The sequence below is a fragment of the Chanos chanos genome, chromosome 13, assembly GCF_902362185.1.
Source record: "Chanos chanos chromosome 13, fChaCha1.1, whole genome shotgun sequence".
Taxonomy (NCBI): domain Eukaryota; kingdom Metazoa; phylum Chordata; class Actinopteri; order Gonorynchiformes; family Chanidae; genus Chanos; species Chanos chanos.
Genome location: NC_044507.1, coordinates 16,499,544 through 16,526,719, shown reverse-complemented (window position 1 = coordinate 16,526,719; position 27,176 = coordinate 16,499,544). Strand labels below are relative to the sequence as shown.

At 39.4% G+C, this 27,176-nt stretch overlaps 5 protein-coding genes across 5 annotated transcripts; all 5 read right to left on the bottom strand.

Annotated features, from left to right (window-relative positions):
* Window positions 1–816: 816 nt before the first annotated feature.
* Window positions 817–3,445, bottom strand: LOC115826403 (C-factor). Its single transcript, XM_030790223.1, has 6 exons — window positions 3,174–3,445; window positions 2,317–2,371; window positions 1,960–2,147; window positions 1,682–1,843; window positions 1,439–1,549; window positions 817–1,065 (listed from the first exon to the last, which is right to left on the bottom strand). Exons 1-6 carry the CDS (start codon window positions 3,318–3,320, stop codon window positions 952–954), a joined length of 777 nt encoding a protein of 258 aa, XP_030646083.1. The 5' UTR covers window positions 3,321–3,445; the 3' UTR covers window positions 817–951.
* A 4,118-nt stretch (window positions 3,446–7,563) lies between these two features.
* Window positions 7,564–9,718, bottom strand: LOC115826402 (C-factor). Its single transcript, XM_030790221.1, has 6 exons — window positions 9,490–9,718; window positions 9,350–9,404; window positions 9,012–9,199; window positions 8,642–8,803; window positions 8,412–8,522; window positions 7,564–7,909 (listed from the first exon to the last, which is right to left on the bottom strand). The coding sequence occupies exons 1-6, from the start codon at window positions 9,634–9,636 to the stop codon at window positions 7,796–7,798; spliced, it is 777 nt and encodes a 258-aa protein (XP_030646081.1). The 5' UTR covers window positions 9,637–9,718; the 3' UTR covers window positions 7,564–7,795.
* Window positions 9,719–11,374: 1,656 nt separating this feature from the next.
* On the bottom strand, window positions 11,375–13,908 carry LOC115826921 (C-factor-like). Its single transcript, XM_030790868.1, has 6 exons — window positions 13,762–13,908; window positions 13,592–13,646; window positions 13,239–13,426; window positions 12,151–12,312; window positions 11,946–12,056; window positions 11,375–11,648 (listed from the first exon to the last, which is right to left on the bottom strand). Exons 1-6 carry the CDS (start codon window positions 13,906–13,908, stop codon window positions 11,535–11,537), a joined length of 777 nt encoding a protein of 258 aa, XP_030646728.1. The 3' UTR covers window positions 11,375–11,534.
* Window positions 13,909–16,710: 2,802 nt separating this feature from the next.
* On the bottom strand, window positions 16,711–18,187 carry LOC115826991 (C-factor-like). The gene is made up of 6 exons (XM_030790945.1): window positions 18,041–18,187; window positions 17,865–17,919; window positions 17,512–17,699; window positions 17,224–17,385; window positions 17,004–17,114; window positions 16,711–16,850 (listed from the first exon to the last, which is right to left on the bottom strand). Exons 1-6 carry the CDS (start codon window positions 18,185–18,187, stop codon window positions 16,737–16,739), a joined length of 777 nt encoding a protein of 258 aa, XP_030646805.1. The 3' UTR covers window positions 16,711–16,736.
* A 2,413-nt stretch (window positions 18,188–20,600) lies between these two features.
* LOC115827020 (C-factor-like) lies at window positions 20,601–22,252 on the bottom strand. The gene is made up of 6 exons (XM_030790975.1): window positions 22,106–22,252; window positions 21,958–22,012; window positions 21,500–21,687; window positions 21,212–21,373; window positions 20,997–21,107; window positions 20,601–20,714 (listed from the first exon to the last, which is right to left on the bottom strand). The coding sequence occupies exons 1-6, from the start codon at window positions 22,250–22,252 to the stop codon at window positions 20,601–20,603; spliced, it is 777 nt and encodes a 258-aa protein (XP_030646835.1).
* Window positions 22,253–27,176: the final 4,924 nt, after the last annotated feature.

Sequence of the window (27,176 nt, the reverse complement as noted above, 5' to 3'; positions counted from 1 at the left end):
GGAACACACACGTTATCAAAGGCGAGAGAATCCAGCAGGTCCTTAGCTGTCACTCTAGTGTTGTCACTTGCTTGGGGACTGAATGGCATGTCATTGCGCTATTCTTTATGGGACGCTCACTCCTCACAAGAGTAACAACAGTGCTGAATTTCTTCCATTTATGATCTATCTGTCTGTGGATATCTGTGGACTGATAGATCCCCGAGTCTGTAGGAAGTCCTTTTGTAACCCTTTCCAGTTTCACGAGCTTCAACAACAATTCCTCTGAGGCCCTCTGAAATGTCTTTTGATTGGAAAATATTACATTTAAGCAGAATTTTGTCATGAAGAGCAGGTAACAAAAAATTGTGTTTTTTTTTTAATATTCCAGGGCAATCAAATAAAACCTTACCCATTCAGTGGAATACCTGACCCCAGTTACCCTTTTTTCAAAATGTCATTATCCTAGAGCCTCACACAGTTTTTCCAACCATAACCATGGCACTTTATTTTATTTTGTGCGGCGTTGTTGTTTTATGATTATTAGTATGATTATGACACAGATGAAGATCAGATCACATTTTAAAAGCTGGTCATGGAGAAGTACAGATAACTTTTTCTCAATACGGTATCTTAGCATTTGGGTATTATTATGATGTTTATATTTGATCATACACCATCACCACCACCACACACAAACAAACACACACACACACACACACTCTCACCAAGAAAAATATATCAATAAAAGTGTGAATGAAACTATGCAATGATACAATTATCACTGACAGTTACTGAAACAGAAAATAACAAAAACAAAAATGCAACAGCTTTTTTTTTTTTTTTTTTTTTTTTAATCAAAAATGGATGGCGTACAAGATATTGTGCTTTTGTGATAGTAGAAAAGCATTTGCCAATTAAGTGTTAGTCTCTGTTTACCAGTAAATGGTCCAGTTAACTGCTAGTCTCTGTTTACCAGGGAATGGTTTTCCCAGTGTAGTCCAGATAGACTCCAGTCTGTTTCTCAGTGAGAGTGCTCATCACATGTAGCATACCCGCAACACTCTCCTTAGCTTCAATCAATGCCTGTTAACCAAGACAATGATCACATAATTAAAGACAGATGCTCTTAAAGTTAAATAATGTTTTTTTACATACACAATGACAATACACATTAGCAATCCTTCATCATACTGTAGATCAATAATAACGTAATGCATTGGTTACTACGTTTTCAACAGTAATGTAGTGACCAATAGTAAAAAAAATGAAAACAGATCGGAACTGTAAACTTTCCTGGTTACCTTTTGTATATACCCAGTGGAATCAGTGCATATAAAACTACCTGATACTGTGGAGCCAATAAACAACAGCAATAAAAAACCCTCCTTGCCTTCACCCCTTCTCCCAACTGAATCTCAAAGTTAACATTAGCTCAATAACAGAAGGCAAACCTCACCTGGTCTCCTCCCATGTCAGTTTTCACCCAGCCTGGGTGCAGGGCAGCAAAGAGGATCCCATCAGACTTGCAGTCGTGTGCAGACAACACTGTCATCATATTCAAACTTGCCTGAAAAGACATTCCCATACACACTCAGTCAGTCGGTCGGTCAGTCTGCGTTACTCAATGTATGAGACCAGATAAGTGAATGTGAAGATTCTTAGATGTTCACTGCCCCCCCCCCCCCCCCCCCCCCCCCACCTTGCTGACACAGTAAGGGAAAGCCTGTATAATATTGTATATTTCATGAAAGCATGTCATCGAGCCCAAGGATGAGGAGATGTTGATGACGGCTGCTTTGTTGCAGGACAAGCCCGGTGTCCCACTAGCTTTGGCTGCAGTTTGCAGGTATGGTAGAAATTCCTGATTAGAGGAGAGACAAAATCAACAGAAGAGGTTTCATTCATTGCACTTGGACAATCTCTTTTGAGCTGGAGCTTTGCCATGTCCATGACAGACACTCTGCTTCAGGCTCTTACCTGGGTGACAGAGAAAGGCCCCATCACGTTGGTGTTGAAGACAGCCAACATATCCTCTGCAGTGGTGTTCTGCGTGCTGCCTAATTTTGCCAATCCAGCGTTGTTCACAAGCAGGTTAAGGCCAGTTTTCCCCGTCAGCGCACCCACCTTCTTGGCAGCTTCTTTGATGCTGACAGGGTTTGTGACATCTAGTAGGAGCAAACAAACAAAAAGCAAACAGAACATTCTGATTGTTGGACTTCTGTGTGAATGAAGCAACTTTATTTTAAGTAAGGTTTGTAATTGCCTCGTTACTCTCACTGTATTTTTTTTTTTTTTTTACTACGTCTGCACGTGTATTACTATATGCGAATTTACCAAGGCAGATCGTTTTGATGATATTGGGATGCTTCTTAGTCAGTTCCCGTAGAGCCTGGATAGAGAAACACATCAGCAGATCATGAAGATGAACAGGTTAATATCTTGAAGCTTGTGCCATAGACTCATTGCTAAAGAGTTAGCTGAATATAAAAGCGAGAATCCCTTCACACACAATTTCCGGTCTTCTTCAGTGGTCTCAGTGGACTAAAAATATTTTGGGTCTTCCTGCCAAACCCCTTCGCTTCTATTTGAGTCAGATGACCACTAAGATTGGAATCATGCAGGAGATCAAAACACTGAAATGGCAAATTCAAAATTAGCTTACCGCATTTCTGCGAAACTGTATGTCTAAAACGTTGTCAGCGGGTTGCCAAAAGTTGACAACCTGTTGACAATCAAGAATTAAGTTCTTGACAAGAAAGATGCCGATAAATCGAAGTGCTACACGTAATGGAATCGTAACGTAAAGTTATAAATTTTTGTTTCTCCACAATTGTAACTTAAGTAAGGAGAATTTATTTAAGACAACCGTAATTCTACATAAAAAAGAATGGTGCTCGTGCCTGTTCATGATGACTTAAATATCTAATTTGTTCTCGCAGCTAAACGGAATGTTGTCCTAAGTTAACCCCGAAGAAATGGGCCATATGCACCGGAACAATTAGCGCAAAGATGAACCACAACCCACTTAATGTAATGTGCATGACCTAATGTATATGTTGCAGTTGACAAAGTCTTCAACATCTACCGTCCGTATCCCCAGATGCTTATATTCAGGAAAGAGTGCCGTTATAAACGTAATTTAAAAGTGGGGGAGCGGAGTGATAGTTCGGATGAGTTTGAGAATCCCTTACCTCTGATTTAGGGCTGTCAGGTTCACGGCTACAGGCAAAGATCTGGCGGTTGGAGCAGGGCATCTCTGCCAGCTGTTTGACCATCTCTAAACCCAGGCCTCTGTTGGCCCCAGTGATCAAGATGTTGCATGCCTTCAATGCCGCCATTAGGTCTAGATCTGCCTTGCCGTTAAGTTTTCTGCGCCTCTAAGTTTCTGCATTCGTGGCTTATATAACCCCGTGTCCTCCCACAGGCTTGAGTTCTATGCTGACTCATGCTGTGATAAGGAGTTCGGATAAAAATACTTTCAAAGGTCCAAAATGAAACAAATACGCGGAATTAATGGTAAAGAACACAATGATAAAACAAGAAACCAAACACGAGTTCCTATGAAACACTACAAAAGGTTTAGCGCTTACATTTATTCGCTGTCTTCCTATTGAATGATTTGGTCTACTGCGAGTCTATAGTCCTTTGAACTGCCATAACGCTTTATAGTTGAGTGTTGTGCGAGTTCACACTTCACAAGAGCTAGCTCAGTGTTCGGTTCACAAAGATTAAAATGAACAAGTTCACGCTGACAATTTTGAATTATGAACAAGTTCTCTGTACCCCTTCACCCCCCGCCCCTGTTTTTTTTTTTTAATGAGCTGCTCTAAGCTTATCTTTTTCAACAGAACCTCCTCCTACCCATCCATCCCCAGCCCCCAGTCATTGCCACTTCCCACTGATTGTGTACACTCGCTTATACACTCATACGTTATGTATTTTATAGAGTAAGTGCAAAGGCAAATAAAGTAAAAACTTCAAAACACAAAGTAAATTCCTTTGTTTTCTCATGTGAATGCATATGCAGTACTTGAAGTGGAAAAAAGTGCCCGTACTCCCCTTATTCACATGTTGGCGTGTGTATTGGCCGATATCGGCAAATAACAACTGCAGTTTGAACTTCTGCAGTGAATTAAAGGTACTAGGAGATATCGCTGGTGTACTCAACATAAATTTATTTACTCAAACGTTAGCTTGCTGCTCCCAGCCTGCATATTTAGTACTGAAGTTCTGTTGCGTCATTGTCTGTTGTTTACCCCCTTTCCACTGACGCGGTGCCTAATCGAGCACCGCGGCAGCGCTTTTCCACTGAAAAAATACTGTTGTCGGTGCCAAAAAGCAGGCACCGGCACGGCACCGTAGAATTGCTGGGCCCAAAAGTTGGAACCGCTGACGTCAACGGCTATGCAAATAATCAATCAGTTCAGCGTTTGATGTGTTTGGTACGTGACGTTCTCTAGAGAGGCGGGGGTGGCAAAGAAAGTTTGACCAAGATAGCGGTAAACTAAAGGCTATATGTGGCATGAAAATATGTATATGATTAAAAGATGTATACGCAACAATTTGTGTCTGCACCAACACGAGCTGTTGTTTGCATGTTACACGAACGTAGTCCGACCCAGAGCGGTAGAAAAAACAATATCACGATTTTTAATATGCAATCTGATTTTGTATTTGAAAGAACTGATTATGTATCACAATATACAGATAATAAATAATTATACATGGCACAGCAAATGAAAATATTATATTCTCGATCTTCTAATGAAGTATCAATTTTTGAAGGGGGGTATTACATACTGTGTACCGAATCTCTGTTGTCTTATAATAACCCTGCATTTTTTGTCACTTGTCAGTTGGGGGTCACAAACAACCAATCACAGAGTATTGTTTTGTTTAAACAAACCAATTGCAGGATTGGTTTGCATTTTTTAAATTAAATAGGATTAAAAATGCTATATCCTGAATCTGTATCATACTGTAATACAAAATCAAGCTATTGTATGGCATTGAGAGGAAGGTGTTTGCCCACAGTTGACAAGTGTCTTAGAAATATGTTAGGGTTTTGTCAAACCTGTTTGACCCATATGAATAAAATGCCAAAAAGTCCAAAACGTGAACAAACCGCCGAAAACTTGAGGACAGACGTGCAGTGGTCAATGTAAAAAAGGTTTAATGACTGTAGATAAGGCAGGACAACATTATTTCTGTTAAGGTGACAAGATTTTGTGCTTTTGAGGACCAGGAGAACCCTATTCAAATTCACGATTTTGTAGGATGGGTGACCCTTGACCCCTGTGAAATTTGTGAAAGGTGAGAAAGCTTTTGATCAAGGAAAGAGCAGTTGACGCTGTGTCCAAAAATGTGCTCGTCAAAGAAATATACAGCCTCTCAAAATCTCAACTTACTATAACCTTTGACCTGTCCCAGCACTTGTTGCTAGACAACCTTCAGCACCTTGGGGGAAAGCGCACTACAAAAACCACAGTAAATGAGCAAATGCACATAGCTGCAAAATACATACACCCAAGAAATGAATATGTGAAGTACTTTACTGTAAAATACACCGCCGCCCTTGTAAGACACACGTTCATGTAGGGCAGCTGGGCAGCTATCATCATGGCTTGTATGGAAGGTTAAAAGAGGAACAAATGTCTATGATAATTATTACAAACTTTGCTTTGTTTTTCCATAGGACTCTTCTGTAAGGAGGGTCACTACTTACTCTGAGTTATCACTAAACCTGCTTACTGGAATACCCCCCTGGATTATGTTTGTACTGTGAACAGTAGGAACTTATAAATATTATATCCATCTTGTTCATCTAGATTTGCTTTAATACATTTGTTTATAGCCATATTTTAGGCTGAGCAGTTTCACACATCTCCTCTTGAGCATTTCCAGTGTGCTTGACAAAGTCATATGTACAGAGGCAGGAGTGCATTCCACATGGCTGTGTTGCAACACAGGATACAAATTCCTTGGATGTGTTCAGTATTTTGAGTAAACAATATACAACATTACACACGCAACAAGAAATTGTTTAATTTTAGCACAGTACAACATTTCTGTAAATCTTTCATTATAGACAGATAAACATGAGTTTAAACTAAATTAGTCTTGCTGCCATTATCCACATACCGTGTTTATTTCCATTTCATTTCGAAGGTCTTTTCACTGTTCAGCGCACACTTGGATTCCATTTGTCCAATCATTTCTAGTTGTGCTGTAATTTGTCAGGATTACAGCAAGTTCACATGGACCTCACCACCAACAGTCAAAAAAGTCGGTTCCTCAATGGCCCTGTATTATTTGCAAGACCTGCGAGTGCTTGAGAATCGCTCTGTGGATTATGTACTGGTGGCTGATGGAAACTCATGCTGATGAGATGCTTGTTGTTGAGGGTTGAGTGGCTCTGTAATGCAGTGGGTTACAGAGCAGTGCTGCTGTGTATTAAATTAAATTCACTGAGAATGATTGGAGCCAGTGAAGGCACTGAAGGCTCACCAGAGAAAGTGAGGAAGAGAGGTGTTGGTGAACATACACGCACCATCTTCATTATCAATGCAGACAAAAGTCATTCCTTTACATTAACAACCAATCTACCACTTTCTTCAAGTCTCGCCGCTGCCCTAGGACAAGACAACATAGCAAAGAGAACAACTCTGAAAGTCAAATTATTATCGACGCAGCGCGACACCTATAGTTTTTCTAAGAAGTCACAGTGCTCAGGGATTCAGTCGGGAACTTTTAATTCTTGGACAAATGTGAGAAATGGGAAAAATTGTTCTGACACACGTAACCCTTCACTGCAGTAAGGGTTTCAAATGTGCTGGCAAACCTTCTGCCACAGATCCTGCAGTCTAGCATAGAGACGACAAGCAGTAGTGTTGTATATATCTGAGAGGCAGTAATTGGAGTTTTCCACCATATGAATATTTTCTGCTTTCTTGTTTGCTTTATCATTATTTCTCTTTACTGGAATAAAGAAAAGCCATTCTTTCAATGTATATCCATCATTTATTTTATATTTGATGCTCCTTTTCCTCTTTTTTCAATAGTCTTACGCTTTTGTTAATAAAGCTGTTTACTAAGAACAATGGTAACAACTATCATATACAGACATTAAGGCAAGTTTCTTAATACAGTGGGCTATAATACTAAAAACACATGTGTAGTGAGAACATTATAAAATGCTACCATCCTTATGTGATGAAGTAGCTATCGAGTAATCTTTTCCCATAATAACATAGCATTATGTTATCACTAGTGAGTTTGGATTGTTTTTGTGTTGTTTATCACCCACCTTGTGGACCTATATATTTACAAACAGCCTGGTTGTCTTCAAACACTGAGTGACGAACCCAACACAGTGACCTAGAATATGAGGTAGTCTTCCTCAGTTCCAAACCCCCCCCCCCCCCCCAAAAAACGCTCTTCTGATATCTTTCGAAACTATGTGTGCTTTCTTATGGTGTTTATAACGTTGTTATGGTACAGTATCAATCACAATACCAACGTGAATTAACCTGTCATATACAACATGATTCAACATTTGAATGAGACTCAAGGAATTCAATAAAATGGTAAAATACAAAGAACTTTATTGCTAAACAAGTATTTGTCAACATCTGTTCAACTGTCTGCAAACAATGGTCCATCAATAGCCAAATATTGGTAGCACCAGTGGTCAATGACCATGAGATGTTGGTCTGTAACTACTCTTTTCCTTTGCCCCTGGTTTATGCATGATAATGTGAAGAGGAGCCCTCAGCAGTAATCCCCTGGGAGTGAATACATTTGCTGATATGGTTCACCAGGGCAGAGTTTTCCCAGTGTAGTCCATATACGCTCCATGCTGTTTCTCAGTGAGGCCACTCATCACACGCAGCATACCCCCAACACTCTCTTGAACATCAATTTGTGCCTGATGACATAGTATGAGTCACATATTTAGACAAAGATACATTTACAATTTGATAATGTCTTTCACATGCACTATGCAGCTGTTAAGGTAAAAAAAAAATGCACAAGTGCCAAAATAAAACAACCTAAAAGGTTCTCAGTAAAGAATTGGGTTAACACAAACAGTGTGGCTCGACCACTCTGAGATGACTCGTATCAAGGTTCCCTGTGCTGTTCGCTTACTCAGGGCTTCCTTTATTTTGGCAGTTCCCAGAATTTTGCAGGTTTATTGTTATATCATAATTTATTTTATTGCAGACTAAAAGTCCAGGGCTCTGTAGACATGCATGATATGGAATCAGTAAATGAACAGAAAATCATTAGTCCCGCCCCTAACGTTCTTCTTATCTGCATTGCGAGTTTTAAAGGGAAAATGCACCCCTTTTCACACTTAGCTTAAAGCTTAGCTTAAAGTGCCAGACTTCCCTTTTAATGGTCTCTGAACCTGTGAAGCTAAAACTCACCTGGTCTCCTCCCATGTCAGTTTTCACCCAGCCTGGGTGCAAAGCCATGACAAGGATCTCCTCAGGCTTACAGTCAATTGCAGTCAAGACCGTCATCATGTTTAAAGCAGCCTGCAGAGAGATATGCCAGTACGGAAGTAAGTGTATATTACTCAATGTATGGTGACTGAGATAAGTGTGGACGAGAAGAATAACTAAGTTTTTAGACGGGCTACTGGGTTTTTCCCTACCTTGCTGACATTGTAAGGGAAAGCTTGAATCATGGTATATATCTCATGAACACATGCCATGGAAGCTACAATTGTGGAGACGTTGATGATGGCTGCTTTGTTGCAAGACATGCCTGGTGTTCCACTGGCTTTGGCTGCAGTTCGCAGATAGGGCATGAATTCCTGTTTAGAGGTAAGAGGAGGAGATTTGCTCCGTTGTTAATTTTTTCTTTAGGTCTGTTATGTTATGCCTCATGACCATCTCATCACCTATTTTTGAACTGGAAATCCACTGTGAAATCAGTGACACACATACACACACACACACACACACACACACACACACACACACACACACACACACAGACACACACACTGTTCAGACTCCTACCTTGGTAACAATGAAAGATCCAATTGCATTGGTGTTAAAGGTGGTCAACATGTCCTCTGTAGTGGATGTTTGGGAATCACCAAGTATTGCCATACCAGCATTGTTCACCAGCAGGTTAAGACCAGCCTTCCCCAGGAGTGGGCCCACATTCTTGGCAGCCTCTTTGACACTTTTTTCATCTGTGACATCTAGCAAGAGCAGAAGAATAATGAGACCATGATTCTCATCCCAGGACTGTTTGCTGAGGTTAATTAATTGGTTTGCTACTTACTACTGAGGAGTCAGACATTCTGGTTCAGGATCCCTAAGCACTGAGTAAATACAATGTTTGAACTTACCAAGCTGAATATTTTTGATGACACCGGGATGCTTCTTAGCCAGTTCTCGCAGATCCTGAGTAAACAGCAAGACAATCTGGTTGATAGAAGATGACCTTTATCACTGACTTTTTTAATGCTTATTTCCCTCAATCTCTTACATTTGATTTTGGGCTGTCAGGGTCACGGCAGCAGGCAAAGATCTGGCGGTTAGAGCAGGGCACCTCCACCAGTTGTCTGACCATCTCCAAGCCTAGGCCTCGGTTGGCCCCGGTGATCAGGATGTTGCATGCTTTCACTGCTGCCATTGGATCTTGTTCTTCCTTGCTGCTAAGTGGAATCTATCTCTAAGTAGCTCCACTCATGGTTTATATAATCCACGGTATACAGCTCCTCCCACAAATGTTCTGTGTTGACTTATTGTGTCATCGGGAGTTTGGCTGAAAATAATAAACAATGCGCAGGATGTTTTAGGCTTTTACTGTAGCCTTTCCATTGGCCATTACGCCTTGTGTCTCTGAGCAGTTGCTCTTTGTCATGTATAATGCCAAGTGTTTAGTCTTTGCAAATGCTGTGCCAAAGTAGGGACGTGCAGTTTTGTGCTGAGTCACGCTATGATCAGGAGATTGGACAAAGGCCCAAGGTGTAAAGTAAACTATGCCATGGGTGAGCTCTATAGAAAAAAACACACAGGGAGTGTATGGAACCCGGTCATGAATCACTCCACGAAAGAAGATACAATAAAAGCATATTCCACGAAAGAAGATACAATAAAAGAAACAAAATAGCACTTTCTTTTGTTTGCAGCTGCAACGACAAATTAATTTCATCTCAGTTCTTTTTAAAAATGTGAGCTCAGTTGTTGGCTTTTAACTTTGTCTTAACCAGCCTCTTGGTTTACAATCTAACAATTAAACTTAAACTGTTAAACTATTAAAGTGTCTTTCTAAGCTATAAACCTTGCCTCTACATATTCAGTAATGACCCTCACATTCAAGTATTTTGTTATTACTGATATTTATATCACCAAAGACATTTAAGAAGCATGCACTGGACCCTTTCAAGTTCAGTGTGGGCTTATTGAGGCTCTATAGGGACTCCTTTAAAAGGATTTGGGCTGCCCATCTTAAGCCTTCATTTGGACAGCACTATGTGGCTGATGCCATGTTAATGTGCAACTCCCTGCCAGGCCAATATTCTCCCAGTATCCCTGGGCTTAGACCTTCACAGCTGACTATTACCATCTTAATGAAAATCAGATTAAGACGGAGCAGATCTCCTATAAAACTGTAGCTTTTGTAGCTTTACCCCAGTAATGACCACTGCCAGCCCATCGATTAGGCTGTTAGCTGTCCTCCTGGAGGTCTGAACCTGATTATGGGACTTCCACTTGAGTGGTGCTTTATTTATTTATTTATTTATTTATTGTTAAGTTGAAAAACCCTCTTGTACCTTTTCCACACCTCTGTGCCCAGACACCTGTGGACTACCCCGTCACTGACTTTGACATTTTTTCGATGGCTGTTGTCTCTGCATGGTGGATGCTGAGCGTGGTGTAACTTTGAAGCCATACTCAATATTTAATAACTCTTTAGCTTGTTAGTGACCAGTGTAGCAGAGCTGATTAGATTTTCTTGTTGGATTCCTGTAGTAATAGCTGTAACCGTTTGAACTAACAATATAGCCAAACCAAAACTAGCTAATATTGACAGTATGTGAAGTTTATCCAATGCCATTGTGTACCCAGAATGAGGTACATCTCTCTCATGTTTATGGTGAGGGAGTAATGGAAAACTGAAGCCCTCAGCACTGATAATGACATATAAGCCATCCTAAGTCATTTCAAATCTGTGTGACAGTACTTCATGGTTATATCTCATTACTGAAATGCAGATTCCCCCCTAAAAAAGAAAGAAAAACATCTCAAATACAAATTCATTTGAATGAAATGGTAGAAGTAATAGAATTGTAACACAGAACTTTATTAATCAACCGTTATTACAACAGCAGATTTGGCATAGTTACTGATATACAGTACATATGGACTGTATCAGCTGTGACATTAATACTGCCAGTCCACAATGCAGTGTTGGTCTGTGACTATCCTTTAGTGTTTCACTGGTTAACACATGACAACATGAGCTAAAGCTGGTCCTGGATCAGCTCTCAGCGATGGTAAGTGGTTAGAGTGAATTCATTTGCTGGTTCACCAGGGCAGGGTTTTTCCAGTGTAGTCCACGTAGGCTCCATGCTGCTCCTCGGTGAGGCCGCTCATCACACGAATCACACCCTCAATACTCTCCTTGACATCAAGTGTAGCCTGGTGGCAAATCGTATAGTTAGGGACATGTGCATTTACGTTTTAGTCACTTTTATATGCACTGCGGTGCTATATATGCACAAACCATAACATTACAAATGTTATTGTGGACTAATGGTTCTACTTAAGAGTCTGGTGATTTCCCTGTGTACTTTTTAAAATAGAACAAATCAGGAACAAATCATGTGAGGATGGAGCATTTGGAGATAAGGAAGACCGAAAAATCGTCATTTACTCTTTCCTCAATTCCTGAAACTCAGGATTAATTTCCCTTTTGCAAATGAAACCAAAACTCACATTCTGTCCCCCCATGTCTGTGCGTGCCCAGCCCGGGTGCAGGGCAGTGAAGAGGATTTCGTCAGGTTTGAACTCATATGCAGCACAGATGGTCAGCATGTTCAAGCCTGCCTGAAAGAGAGAAGCCGTCAGCGCTGGATTGACTGAGAACATTTACAGTCAGGAGAAACAGGCTCTCAGATGACTTGGTCAAGTTTGTTTCTACCTTGCTGACTTTATAAGAGACTGCAGGCAGGAAAGCATATATCTGTGGAGCGTGAGTCATGGAGGCAGCGATGGAGGACATGTTAATCACCGCCGCTTTGTTGCAGGACATACCCTGCTCCCCACTGGCTTTGGCCGAGATTCTTAGACATGGCAGGAACTCCTGAGAGCGAGAAAAAGAAAAAGTATTAAATTAAAGATGAAAGCGATTAACTCACTCACACATGTCCAGACATTTCTATGTAAATTCTTATTATGTAACAGGAAATTTGGGCAGTGATGATAAATCGACAGATATAGGTGTTATGATAACCAATTTTTCCACTGCAGTCTCAAACACATTGGACAAACCTAAAAAATGGGGACATTTTCAACCTCTGACTGGCATGTGGCACCAGCATAATATACAAAATGCAACCTTTTTTGGATTCCAGAGATTCTTTTCTGCGCAATTTAGCAAAGATTGGCCAGATGGCCTAAGGCTAGTTCAGAGATGCAGTTTCTTCAAAAAGTTTAAAATAGCTGAAAATAAAAATAGTTGCTGATTTTGAGTCTTGGGGCAAATCAGTTCATCAAGGGAGAGGATCTGCTGATGGCAATTACATGGTAATGTGTCACCAAGTTTAATCATAATTATCCCAATTCCTTTGTAATTGCTATGGACACAAAAACATTACATGCAAAGGTTCAGCATGTTCATGATTGGTTATGGTCATAAAATTCATTTTGGGCTATCTCCTTTATGGCACAACCTATTCATGAGAGTCAGACAAACAGCGAAGAGCCGGATTGCAAAAGGATCTACCAATGATTAAATCAGCAGAGAATGCAATATACTCAAGCCAATGACTGCGCAACTTTTTGCACTACAATATCAATATTTAACAGATGGGGGTAAATTTGTTAATAACAATATAGTGATTATCAAAGTGTACTTAATGATTTAAAAATACAGAAAAATCAGCCTTTAAAAGAATAATAATAATAATAATAATAATACTAATAATAATAATATAAAAAAAAACGCAGCAATAAAATCTCCAATAAGTCACATAAAACAAGTAAGAGACTCACTATGCCCAGCCCTACCTTGATAACCCTGAAGGATCCCACCACGTTAGTGTTGAAGTTGGACAGCATATCATCAGCACTGCTGCTCTGGATGGTGCCATTTGCTGCCACACCAGAGTTATTGACCAGTAGGTTGAGTCCACCTTTTCCCAGGAGTGAGCTCACCCTCTCTGCTGCTTCTTTTATACTGCCTGAGTCAGTCACATCTAACAAGAGCCGAGAAATTAGGTGATAACATATCATTTTACAAGATTTTGCCAATGCTATTGAATATTAGGTTACATTTGCCATCACTACATATTCTAAATGAATCGCTTCGCTTCCCATCAGAGAAGCAGTAGAAATTTCCCAAAACAAAACTTTGTATTCACCTAGGCGGATCATTTTAATGACACTGGGGTGCTTCTTAGCCAGTTCTTGCAGGACCTGAATTAATTAAAAAAGTATCAGTGATGATTTAGTAGTCCGGAGAGCCTTAGCAGGGAATAACAGTGCAGTACTATGGAGATCCAGGTTCGCTTTAATACTGCTGATCTCTTACCTTTGATTTGGGGCCATCAGGGTCACGGCAGCAGGCGAAGATCTGGCGGTTGGGGTAAGGAATCTCCACCAGTTGCCTCACCAGTTCTAAACCCAGGCCCCGGTTGGCTCCAGTGATCAGGATGTTGCGTGCTTTCAGTGTTGCCATTGCATTTCTCTCTGCCTTGCAGTTATGCCCTCTACATCTTTGGCTTGTTCCACACCATTTAAATAACCAGGAACTGCCACCCCTTGTAGATGTTTGAGTTTTACGCTGAGTCATGCTGATGATCGAGCGTTCACTGAATTAGAGATAGGGCTTAGACATGTGTATCAGACTGACTAATATTTATGCAGTTTTAGGGGTCCGTCTTATCTACGTTATATATATATATATAAGTATATGATTATGTCAGGCATATATGTATGTACACTTTAAAACAGTGTTTCTAAACATTTCTGGGTGACTAATTTTAAGAGCATATTTGAATGGGCTGAATTTTTTTCACTAATAAGAAAAGCAGATTACATGAATGTATAATTCATGATGACACAGCATAAAACATGATGTTTATTTCAGTGGGATTTTATATACAGCTTCAGTGCAGTGGATACAGCATCCAGTTTTTATTGATTTGCCATTTCACACAACTGGTCCAATCAAAATGTTCTCTTTGGACTGTCCTATAACTGGCATGGTTATATGTAAGTCAGTGAAGAGTTGAGATAATGAAGAACTGGAAAGTGTAATTTTATAAATAAGAAATGAACTTCTCAAAAGACTTTACTGATTGTCCTCATGTGCACCTCACCTCAACCAATTGCCCTATTCAATGCCTGAAACTGATTACACAGCGCAGAGTACAGGGACAGAGATGGAGATGTTTGCCTTAGTATGTATTAGCAATTGACAAGTCAGTGTCAATACAGACTCCATAAAAACATTCATATGCAGACCACCAAATAAAACTTAATATAAACACGTCTATGACTCTAGCTCTCTTGTATGGAAAAGGAAATTTTGAATAAAATGCATTTTTTAGGTCCATACTTTTGAGAGTTCTCAGACTAAAAAAGAGGCATAACCAGAAGTGGTTCCATGCTCAGTTCAAATTCTGTCTCCGTTCCTCTGTCTTTCTGACTGCCTGGATTTAATTACACGAAGGGTGAAGAGAATCAGAGCCCAAAAGTCTTAAATGAGGACTGTAAATGGAGATGAAGGCCATCTGAGAGGGTTTTCCCCCTTTAGTTACTAATGTTCCACACCTGGCCGGCACGTGATATTGTGGCAGACCTCTTTGGTGTTCAGTCAAATGAACCGATTTGAACCAACTGTGACAAAAAAACGTGATGAAGAAGAAGAATTGTATGTGCATGGCATATGTGAATAGTTACGAGGTATATGAGTATAGCAGTCCAAGTCTGATTAGGCTGGTTTTTGAGTTTTAAAGAGCAATGATAGAGGTCTTGAACAGCATATATAGTTCATATTCCATCTTGCAGTGTCGAAGCGCATTGCGCATCTGGGGTTCATGGTTCAAATCTTAGAGTTAATATCCTGAAAACCCTCTAAATCCTCATAAAAAGTACATGGCATTGCATCCTATGATCCTTTGACTGAACCGCTTTCAATATATGTGGCCAATAGTAATATACCTGGTTTCTCTAATAGTCTGTTGTCAAAGCAGCATTGTGGAATAATACCACCTAGTGGTGATAAGTGAATCTGATTTCTTAATTCCCCATTAATCTTTAAAGAGTCAACTGAAATTTAGCAACTGCTGACCAAAGTCTGTGGATTACATTCATAATTAAACATTGAGACTCACTGCTTCTTATGTCCATTAAAAACTCTTAAAGTAGTGGACTCACCGTATATCAAGAAGGCAGGTTTTGAGTTTAACATCTGTGGATTCTTTAATGGATACAACCATCTTTTCAGAGGAATAAAAATGTTTCATTGCAAAATTTACATTCAAAGTCTCACTCATGCTCTAAACCACAGTTCTTTTTCTCTTTTTACAACTGATGTGTACTCTCAGGTTCTTATGCAACTGCACTGTGTATTGTTGATCTCCACAGATGTGTGGTAGCACATAACTTAAAAGTCAAACACTGTTTCTCTAGTCTTTCTTACAAAACCAAAACACTAAGAACACTATAGTGATGGGAGGTACACCACTTCACAAATCTCCAAACACTCAATCAGGCCAAAAAAGAGAGCATCACAATATAAATGTTAGAGTTACCACCAGTGAAGATGTATATCATAATAATTAGGTTCTGCACTATTATATTTGATTCTTCTAGGGTTACTACTCATACTTTCACTCTTGTGCAGTTGGAAACTAATGTAGCTTTGTGTGAGATTGAGTAGTGAACTGAGGCAAACCTGATACCGATATAATGGATCTGGACCCCAAGAGGGTGAAGTTGATGCATGTCTCTTATTGACATTTTTTCTCTGGCTGGGTTGAGCAGACAACAATTCAGCTACTTGTAATAATTTGCTACTCAGATTTCATTTACGTCTGAAACTGGGTTCGGATTACAATGATTACTGTGCTTTGGCATTAGATGAAAGGTTGAAACCTCACTGAATGAATCAAAACAGCACAGTAATTACTTAGTAAGAACATAATTGAAATATATTCATTACGTCAGATCAATAAAATAGACATATGAATTTGAATGAAATGTATGTTGACATCACAGGATGGTAAACCACAGGAGGCTGACTAACTTGTGATCAATAGATATTAAAACAGAACTCAGAAAAACAAGAGCATTTATGTTAAGTACATCCAGTCTTTATTCACTCCATTATTTATGCTTTGATTACAGCAGTTTCATCCAAAGCTACCAAAGCCAGCCTGTGACCAACTGGTCTTTGTTGGTTTACATATGATAATGGGATTAGAGGCTGGTTTTATCTCGGGCGTGGGATAATGGGATTAGAAGTTGGTCTTAATCCCCGCGGGGCTTCTCCCACACCATTCACCAGGGCAGGGTTTTTCCAGTGTAGTCCATGTAGGCTCCTTGCTGTTTCTCAGTGAGGCCACTTATCACACGCAGCATACCCTCTACACTCTCCTTAACACCAATCATTGCCTGAAGACCGAGCAAAAATAAAATAGGAAGAAACAGATAAACTTGTGTTTCTAAATTTCCAAAGCATCCCAATTCCCTAATCATCCATTCTGAAACCAAATTAAGAAGAAAAAAAAAGAAAGAAAGAAAGAAACTCTGGAGGACAAATCTTACCCCCTCTCCTCCAAGGTCAGTTTGCACCCAGCCTGGGTGTAGGGACATGACAAGGATCTCCTCAGGTTTGAAATCCATTCCAGCCAAGACTGTCATCATGTTCAAAGCCGCCTGAAAGGGAAGAATATTCCATTATGATAGCACATTTTCAGTGCCCGTGGTGCAGTACCCGAAAGGACTGTAGATGGCGCCGTAATTAAAACACTGTGATCTTGTTTACCTTGCTGACATTGTAAGAGAAGGCAGTCCAGTGGGGGTAGATCTCACCCACGCATGTCATAGAGGCCAAAATGGTGGAGATGTTGATGATGGCTGCTTTGTTGCAGGACATGCCTGGTGTCCCACTGGCTTTGGCGGCGGTGCGCAGATATGGTATGAATTCCTGGTTAGAAAAAAGGTGGAAAAAAGAAAACTTTTGCTTCCTTTTTCTTCATAGTATCTCAATATTGCTTCCTCTCCTGTTCCTGTATTCTGACTTTTGATGTCCGTGACGCAGTCAGGGGGTTACCTTGATAACAGTGAAAGGACCCATCACGTTCGTGTTGAAAACAGAGTGCATATCTTCGGCTGACGTGGTGAGCATGTTACCATGTGCTGTTATACCAGCGTTGTTGACCAACAGGTTAAGCCCATTCTTACCCAGCAGTGAGCCCACCTTCTTGGCAGCTTCTTTGATGCTGTTTGCATTAGCGACATCTAACAAAAGCACATGAATGGGGTGATAATGAACGTTATTTTACCAGATAACAAATATTACTTTACATTGAAATTTGGCTTTCTTTTTTTCTAATTGTCAGTGTGTTAGAGGAGAATCGGGAAAGACGACCAGGAATGGTAAAGAAAACATGAAAGCACATTTACCAAGACGGATCAGTTTGACAACATTTGGGTGCTTCTTTGCCAGATCTTTCAAGTCCTGAAAAAAAAAAATGTAAAGTGAAATCAAATCAAATCCAATCAAATCAGCGACTTGTGAAAAACAAGTAATATTTTCCCTCATAGTAATACCAGAAACTCTTTTGCAGCTGAACTCTGACCTTTGATTTGGGGCCATCAGGGTCACGGCAACAGGCAAAGATCTGACGATTAGGGTAAGGAATCTCCACCAGTTGTCTGACCATCTCCAAACCCAGGCCTCGGTTGGCCCCAGTGATTAGGATGTTGCATGCCTTTATTGCTGCCATCTTGAGTCCTCTCTGCCTTTCTGATACTGTGAATATGAAGGTCCGCTGTCTACTTATATGGTTCTGCAAGATAATGAACTGTATTCGCCCCTTACAAATATTTGTATTTTATGCTAAGTCATGCTGAGTCACTCAAACAATGTGAATGGAATGGTTTAGACCTTTGGAAGTGGATATTTGTAATGTGGTCTGATCTGATGGTGAGTAAGCTCAAATTCAAACAATATCTGCCGTGTGGGAAGACAGAGCCTCAACCCCATAAAATGTTGTGTTGAAATGTGTTTTATGCTGAGTCATGAAATTACTAAGCACTTGGGCGATCAGAAGGAGTTTAGACTTGGATGTTTCTGATTAGGTTTAGAAATTAAGTTGGCTTTTCAACAAAGTCTTTAGTTTTAGAGGACAGAATCTTCGATATAAACTACAAAACGTTGTTCCCTGAAGTGTAAGATTCAGCCATTGTAAATGTACAAAAGGACACTGAAACATGGAAACCAGTGTAAGAGCACTGTGACATTTCTCCCACAATAACAGCTAAACCAGGACCGGGTGTGGAAACCACAATGACACAGCACAAAAGTAAAAGAGATACCACAAACTTATGCAATACAATTATTTGACTCACTGACTCACTCTATCTTTCTGTCTCTAGATTAAAACACAGCACTAAGACATGAAACCTCAAACTTAAATGATATATTACTCCTTTGATATCGCTCCTCTCCTGTTTTATTCTGTTTCACCTGTTGATACCGAGATGAAGAAATGTAATGGACCTGCATTTAAAATACTAGTCATAAACTAACATAGTCATTGAAGGTTAAATTGGTGGAAGGGGGGGGGGCAGCAACTGTTTAATACGAACTTTTCCTTTATTACATGAAGGTAAGTTTCAATAGTTTCATTCAGAGTAGCACTGTGAGTAGCATCACATTTAGTGAGACATAAACTAGGAGAACAAGCTTCACACAGAGCTGACAGCGAGGTGTTTCAGTTGAAGTAGTTTCCAGTTTCTTTATCTCACTGCTATATTTGTAGTAGATGAGGGAGAGAGGCAGCTTAGGGTTGCACTGGTTTCCTCTTTTTGTTTTGTTTTGTTTTGTTTTTGTTTTCCCCACAGTGCATATAGATGCATTAGAATGTATGATAAAATTATATATTTTATACTGTAATGTCAGGTAACATTCAGTTTGCATGCAGGGCTGTAAAAATACAGCAATGTAAATTGTGTGGTGGTGAAAATAATTTACAGTGGCATTTACAGTAACTTGAACAAGGAACTTCTTGGATGTATTTTATGGCTGTTTTTTGTAAAAGGTCAGTAATGTAGAGCAGCCAATGCTGCAGATTTATAGAATGTTTACACTAGTGTTGTCACGCCCTGTCCCTCCCGTTTCCCTGTTTCTGCCATTCCACGCCCTGCTCCTCCCGTCTCCCTCCTTCTATTGGTCAGTTTGTGTTCGCCACCTGATTCCGTAGCTCAGCCTTGCTTAACCTTTTTAGTTTAATCATCCTCTCCACCTGTCTTTAGTTAGTTCAGCCCTGTTTCGTTTTGTATACTCCTTGGTTTTCCCGGGTTCTTTGTCTGGCTTTGTTTGGAGTTCAGCTCACGTCACGTTGATTTACTTGCCTGCCTTATTTTTTGAGCCCAACTCTCTGTAAGTTTGAAACTCTTTTGTTACGTCTATTGCTAATAAGGAAACCACTGACCTGCATCCAGCCTGTCTACAAGCGTGACATTTTATTTTTTATTCATTTTAAGTCACAGCACATTTAACACTGCATCTTCCGTCATGAGATTCTGTGAAGAGTTAGTTATTTTTTTTTAATAATATTTTAAAAAGAACAGCATATCCTTTCTTACTCTCTCTACTCAGGTTTTAAATAATGCATCATAGTATCGCTTTGAGCATTTATTTTAGCCCCAATACTGCAAAACGGACCATTTCTTAACTTGCTTTGACAGCTGTTGTATGACTTGACCCAGCTTATGCCTTTCTCTCATCCCCAGTAATTGCTAGGCTGAGTCCAGTCTGTCATACAGTCTTTCATTTACATACAGCCCTTATGTGTAGCGACACGGTAATCACATTCAACTTATCATGTCTCATTGCCAAGCTTTCCGGTGGAGGTAGCAATACTTTTGCGTTTGATTGTTTCACCATGAGTGGAACTTGTTAAATTGAGTTTAAAAAGCACAGTCCTTAAAAAGTTAAAAAGTTCATAACAATCTCATGGAGAGATCAGTGAATAAGAATGAAGTGCTCGTTATTTCATAGCAAATCACAGAAAGACGCCGATGTAATGTACGTTTATATTTATTTACAACAGGTTATTGTTTGCACTGATCATTTCTTTACGTTCATATGTAAATACATATAGTAGGAGCCAAATTCCATTTCCTTTGCATGGTTCACCAGGGCAGAGTTTTCCCAGTGTAGTCCATATAGGCTCCATTCTGTTTCTCAGTGAGGCCGCTCATCACATGCAGCATACCCTCTATACTCTCTCTGACACCAATCATTGCCTGGTTACCAAACAGAAATGACACGGTTAGGGGCAGATACATGTGCAGACTTTTCTTTTAATATGCAGTATAAGTAAGTGAGCATTTATATAACATTATTAATGTGTTCACTGACTTGACCAGTACTGGCTCAACTGACCTTTTTTTTTTTTTTTTTTTTTTAAATACAAGGAGCAGTAAATAAATGGCGAGAAGCCCAAAAATGAGGATATTGCAAAGGCCGGAACATCATAAGTTCTTATTCCTCTCCTGTGATCCCAAAGTCCAATAATCAAAACTCACCCCTTCACCTCCCAGTTCAGTTTTAACCCAGCCGGGGTGCAGGGCAGTGAAGAGAATCTCCTCAGGCTTGAAGTCAATAGCAGCCAAGACTGTCATCATGTTCAGAGCTGTCTGAGATGGAAGACATTAGCTTAGCAATGAGTGTTAAATCCTGATTGTGTGCTGCCAGAGTGGAATGTGGATAGACTCTTAAATATGAGGCATTTGTGTTTTACCTTGGTGACATTGTAAGGAAACGCAATCCAGTGGGGGTATGTCTTATCGACAGATGCCAAAGACGCCGCGTAGGTGGAGACGTTAATGACGGCCGCTTTGTCACAGGACATACCCGGAGTCCCACTGGCTTTGACTGCAGTACGCAGATATGGTATGAATTCCTGATCAGAGGAAAAGAGAGGAAAAAAGAGAGGTTTGCCTCAGTTGTCGCCGTAAGTTGTCGTGTTCCCGTGTTCATTGTCTCTCCATAGTTACTGTTCACACACTCAATCTGTCCAGGCTCTTACCTTGGTAACAGTGAAAGGTCCCATCACATTGGCGTCGAATATGTTCCACATGTCTTCGGTAGACGTGTCGAGCAAGTTGGTGTGTTTCACCACACCAGCGTTGTTGACCAGTAGGTTAAGACCATTCTTCTCCAGTAGTGAGCCCACCTTCTTAGCAGCTTCTCTGATGCTGTTTGCATCAGCAACATCTAACAAGAGCACAGGAATGGCATTGATAGTTGATGTCATTTTACAAAATGACAAAACTATTCCCTAAGACTATGTTAGAAATAAAACTTCATTACTCTGACTATACTATTTCAGTTATTTAACTTCAGTGTTTTCCATACATTTCTCAATATGTTGAGCAGAGAAGCAGAACTGAACATGTTGGCAGAACTCCATTAGGTATTGCAATAACCAAACCAAACCAAACCAAAGAAAACAATACAAAACAAAAAGTAAGCAAACATATTTACCAAGACGGATGATTTTGATGACTTTTGGGTGCTTCTCAGCCAGCTCTCGCAAGTCCTTTAAAAAATCAGATCAAATCAAATGAGCAAATAGCTGACAACAAATAACACTATCCATATATAGCAGACTCTTTTGCAGCTGAACTCTGACCTTTGATTTGGGGCCATCAGGGTCACGACAGCAGGCAAAGATCTGGCGGTTAGGGTAAGGAATCTCCACCAGTTGTCTGACCATCTCCAAACCCAGGCCCCGGTTGGCCCCAGTGATCAGGATGTTCCGTGCTTTCAGTGCTGCCATTGTACTTTTCTTTGCCTCTTTGCTTCTCTGTCTTCATCTCTGAGTCGTTATACATTTTGTTTATATAGCCCTTGCGCTCCATCAGTTCTGCTGCCTCGCCTGAGTTTTATGCTTAGTCATGGCTTGATTAGGCATTAGGATGACTAAGGTGGTTTTGATAGTTCTTTCCTAATGACATACACATAGTAAGTTTGTAAGGATACCACACTGAGAACACAAATGTAAAATTTTCACTGGGATACCACATCATAAACTTATTTCGCATGAATGTAAGACCTGGTGAGACACAGGTGAAAACATGCTTTTATGTAAATAATCAGAAACACAAACCTTTGCAAGCCTCTGACATCACTACGCATGCACATGATTTACCACGTAATCATGATAAACAAAGTGAAGAGGATACTGGGCAATTACTACTTGTGCTGTTTAATAAATTTGTAATTGGGTAGTGGGCAATTTGGGTAGTTGACAATTTGGTAATCTCCAAAACTTTGCTGTATTTCACCATTTTTAACAATATTCTCTGTCAGCACCTGACAGGAATTGTCCTGTGGTGTGACATCACATTCACTAGAGAAATATTCAAAATTTAATTAAATTGTAATGACTGATCATGTCCGCTGACATGAAAAAAAAAAAAGAAACTACACCCTTTTCATCACGTCACATATATTTCACATATGTACGGAATTAATAGTTATTTTTCTGTGTAAAAAAGATTGAACTATGAACACTAACTTAAAGAACAATGAGCCCAATTAACAGATACATTATTGTTAACCAAAACAGTTTTCATAAATGATCCTCCCCTTCCCCTGCTCTCCCTCTGTTTCCTTCCCCATTCCTCTCATCTCCTTCTCCTCCTACCCCACCTCTCTACTCCTACATTTACAGTCTGGCTGATGGTGGGAGGGCTTCTGCTTTGGCACAAGTAGCTGACTGAAATTTCCACATCTTGGAGGCTAGATGAGAGGACCAGGGTCCTTTCAGGTGCTATGGAAGTTGAGACTTCAGGTTGAAGTAGCTCCACTGTGGCATTGTTTGAGATGAATAGGAACCAGACAAGACCAGTGAGTATGACTTCATTGTAGTTAGCGGGTTAAAAGCCTTTGATTCCTCGGATTAAAAGGAGATTTCCATGATTTGTTCAGGCGAAATTGAAGAGTATTTGAAAAGCCATAAAAGAGATTTCTGGACAAGATGACCAGGCATTGTGGCAACCATCATCATATCCTTGAATTTGTCGGAGTGTGAAGTGGCAAGATTGAATCATAAAAAGTTTATAATACAAGAACGACTTGTATTATAAGGGCATATCTCTGCCCACCAAAGTTTAATATTACCATAATTCAACTATATGAAAAACAGGCAAATCATTTTGTGAAAGGACATAGTACCCCCCCCCCCCCTAAAAAAAGATTAAACTAGAGAATTTTCAGTTCAGCGGCTAGTGAAGAAAGTAGTCCTCATCAGCATTTCTGGATCAACCTCATTACATCACTACCAATGTTCACCAACTCCCTTGACAAGAAAGATGAGTTTTCTTAAGGGATGTCACTGGAGTGTGACCACGTGGAGTTGGTTCTCTGACGGTTTATGGGAGTGATAAAAGACACCAGCTTACCTACATAAAAGGGTTTGGTTGTTATTAACTGTAGGAGAAATCATACCTCTTGTCAAGTTTCTCAGAGTACATGCCATTCCTGATGGCATGGTTTGTGCCCTACACTATCATGACTCAACATAAATGTACCAGGTTACACGAGCGCTCAGCTCCCCTTTGTACATATTTTGTGATGAAGCAATATCTGGCAGCTGGAGCTAGATTTATGGTGTAATGAATTGTTAAGAACATTTTAGAGTCATTCCACGACATAAGGATAGCATAATATACATCAAAAGAACTTTTGAGAAAAGAATTTCCAAACAGATTTGCTCTGAAAAATTATTGTAAAAGATTCATCTCTAGCTCTCCACCTTTGTTAATGATAAATGTGTCTATTACCATAAATTACCACATCATTAAAAGCCATGATTTGTACTGGACATTTACTTGTACCTTTATATTAATTAAACACCTATTACATATACCTTTTCCAGCTGATTTTTAGACAGATTAAGTATAATTGTGAGCTCCATTTCTCTGTCAGTTTGTATTATCCTTTTGAAATCCTTTTTAATGTTAAGATTTCTTATAACACTGAGGAATGTGAAAGTGGTCCTTAGCATGATAAGAAGATAATATTAAACATTTCAAATATTTAAGTGATAATTTTACATATTTATTTGGATATTTCATCTGTATACATATGTGTATTGTTCCATTACTGGAACTTTGAATTAAAAGATTATTTGATTGTTTTTATTTGGTCAAAACTATTTTTTCTGTTTTTTTCTTGTTTCTTTTTTTTATCTTGGTTTTTGTCTCAGCACACTGCATTATCTTACACTTTTACTGAAAAGTGGCGAGTAATTGCTTTAATTTCATTTCATTTTAATTAATTTTAGATGTCTTATTACTCTGGGGGCTGGCCAACCCACAAAAAAATTGGTGTTGTATAAATTAACATTAAATTTCCTTAATGGAAATTGGTTTACCTCTCTAACCTAGACGGACTTCCTCATTTGAATGCAGACTACTGCTGCTCCTCACATTGACTAGGAACCTATTTCACTGTTCCAAACAATCTGATGTTGTGATCACAGTGAAACAGAGGCGGGATGGATCAACATACTGTTTTCGGGTCTCACGAAATCATGTGTTTTTCATTGTAATGCCGCTGATTATGTAGATAATGTAACATGGCGATAAAATGCTATAGAATTTCACAGTGAAAAACATTTATAATTGAAACATCAAATAGTACTAAAAAAAACATTGATTAGCATCTCAAAGACATATGATGCCATGAGGTTACTAAAGTTAAGCATGTTAAATAAAGTCCTCATTTTTTGTGCTGAACCCTTTGAAAAGTGAAGGCGCAACAAGTAAGGACAATCCAAACGTGTAGTTTTCAGTGGGTCTTTGATGTTTAAACATTTTTTTAAAGTAAGGTGTCAAGATGAAAAGGACATATTTTTACCCAACAATTTTAGATTTCTGCTAATGGTCAGCGTCTTGTAAGATGTGCTGATTCTGAGAAGGAGCTTACAGGTGACTGAAAAGTGTGACAAGCCTCTCTGGTTTCTCCAGTACACCATCAGTATTAGCAATAGTTATGGAAACCACAATGACCAAAAATCAAATTAGAGCTGTTTTTACTGAGACTCCACACAGCAAAGCTGTTTGCTACAATGATCTGACTTGCTATCAGTGTTGATATGTATCTTCATAAAAGTAAATATGTTGAGCTTTACTATTCAATAAAGAAACTATTCTTCAAAGAAAAAAAGATCTTTTTAATGCTGTTGGTTCAAAGGTTTGAAATTTGAGGACAGCTATTTCACTTTCACAGACACAAAAAAAAAATTGAGTTGCTATCGCTGAATGATTTCATTATCCTTATCAGTATTAATTCTTTGTCTTGTTCTATTTAAAACCACCAATGCAAAGATTATAAGCCTGTTACCTCACAAAGCATACTTAACCTGCTGACCAGTCCCAATAAAATTCTGCACTATCATTAAACACACACAATGACTCAGCATAACTGAAAGAAATAAATGAAGTTCAAGGCCTAGTATTCCAAGCCCAGCCTTGCTTTGATACAAAGAGCACTAGGCCCACGGAAAAGCTCCTTTGGTGGATAATACATCTTAAGGGTTTCTCCAAGCTTGACTCATCATTTTATCATTATCAGTTCTCCATCTCTTATTACAGACTTAACAAGAAGGTCATACACCTATGTAACTGAGTAAGCACAGACATTATGTGATTAATTGCTTCTGTGCAAACTTTCCTTTAACGTATGAACAATCAAAACACTTTAGAGAAATAATTTTACGGGGAGATGCCTCAATGGAGAGGCTGTTGTGGATGTGTTATGAGTTATGGATGCGAGTGAAAGGGGAGAGGGAATTTATATCTGCTATAAACACACACCTTATAGCTGGTGCTATACACACCATACTACAGGCTTTTTTTTCTTTTTCTTTTGCAAACAACATTTCAGGTTCAAAAGCGTGCGTCCGACGTGACTAAACAGAATTACACGAACACCACACGAGCCTGTATGATCCAGTTTTATGCACTTTATTATGTATATGTTGTAATGGCACTGAATAAAAGTGGTTAATTGTGAGTGCATTAATGACACATTAGCAGTCAGACTGAATCAACTGGTTGTTGTTCTCTTCAACACCCTCTCATGTAATCCACATACAGCTTAAAATGTGAGACAGTCATCTGCAGGTTTCCAGCATGCATGCCAACAACAGCTTTCTGGGTGTAACCAAATATTAGAAGCTGACAGGGAACAAAAAGAGAGGCTTTCACTTTGACATTCATCTACAGGATGGAGAACAACAACAACAACAACAAAAAAAAAAAAGAAAACAAGTCGAACAAAATGTTTTTATCGATGCAAACATCAAACACAGAGCTTGGTTTTTATAATCAGTTTTCAAGAAAACTTGATCGCTGATAACAACTGTTCGTTGAAGACACATAAGGATTGTTCCAGAAATCTCTAGTGAAAGTACCAAAAAAAAAAACACAGATGCAATTGAAAGTTAAAAAAAAAAAAAGAAAGAGAGAGAAGAAGAAAAGGCTCGCTATTTAATTTGGTCCACTGCCAAGTTAATAAAGCGCCCTTTGGACTACCCTACAGTTGGCAAACTCAGATACGCAAGTCCACAGAGAGCTAAAATCATGAATAACTAAAACAGTATGAAAAATTTTTTTATGAAATGTTATGAAACATTTGATAACCCCGTCTCAGGCTTTAAAAAACGGTCACTTATCCAGTCTGTCCAAGCCAAA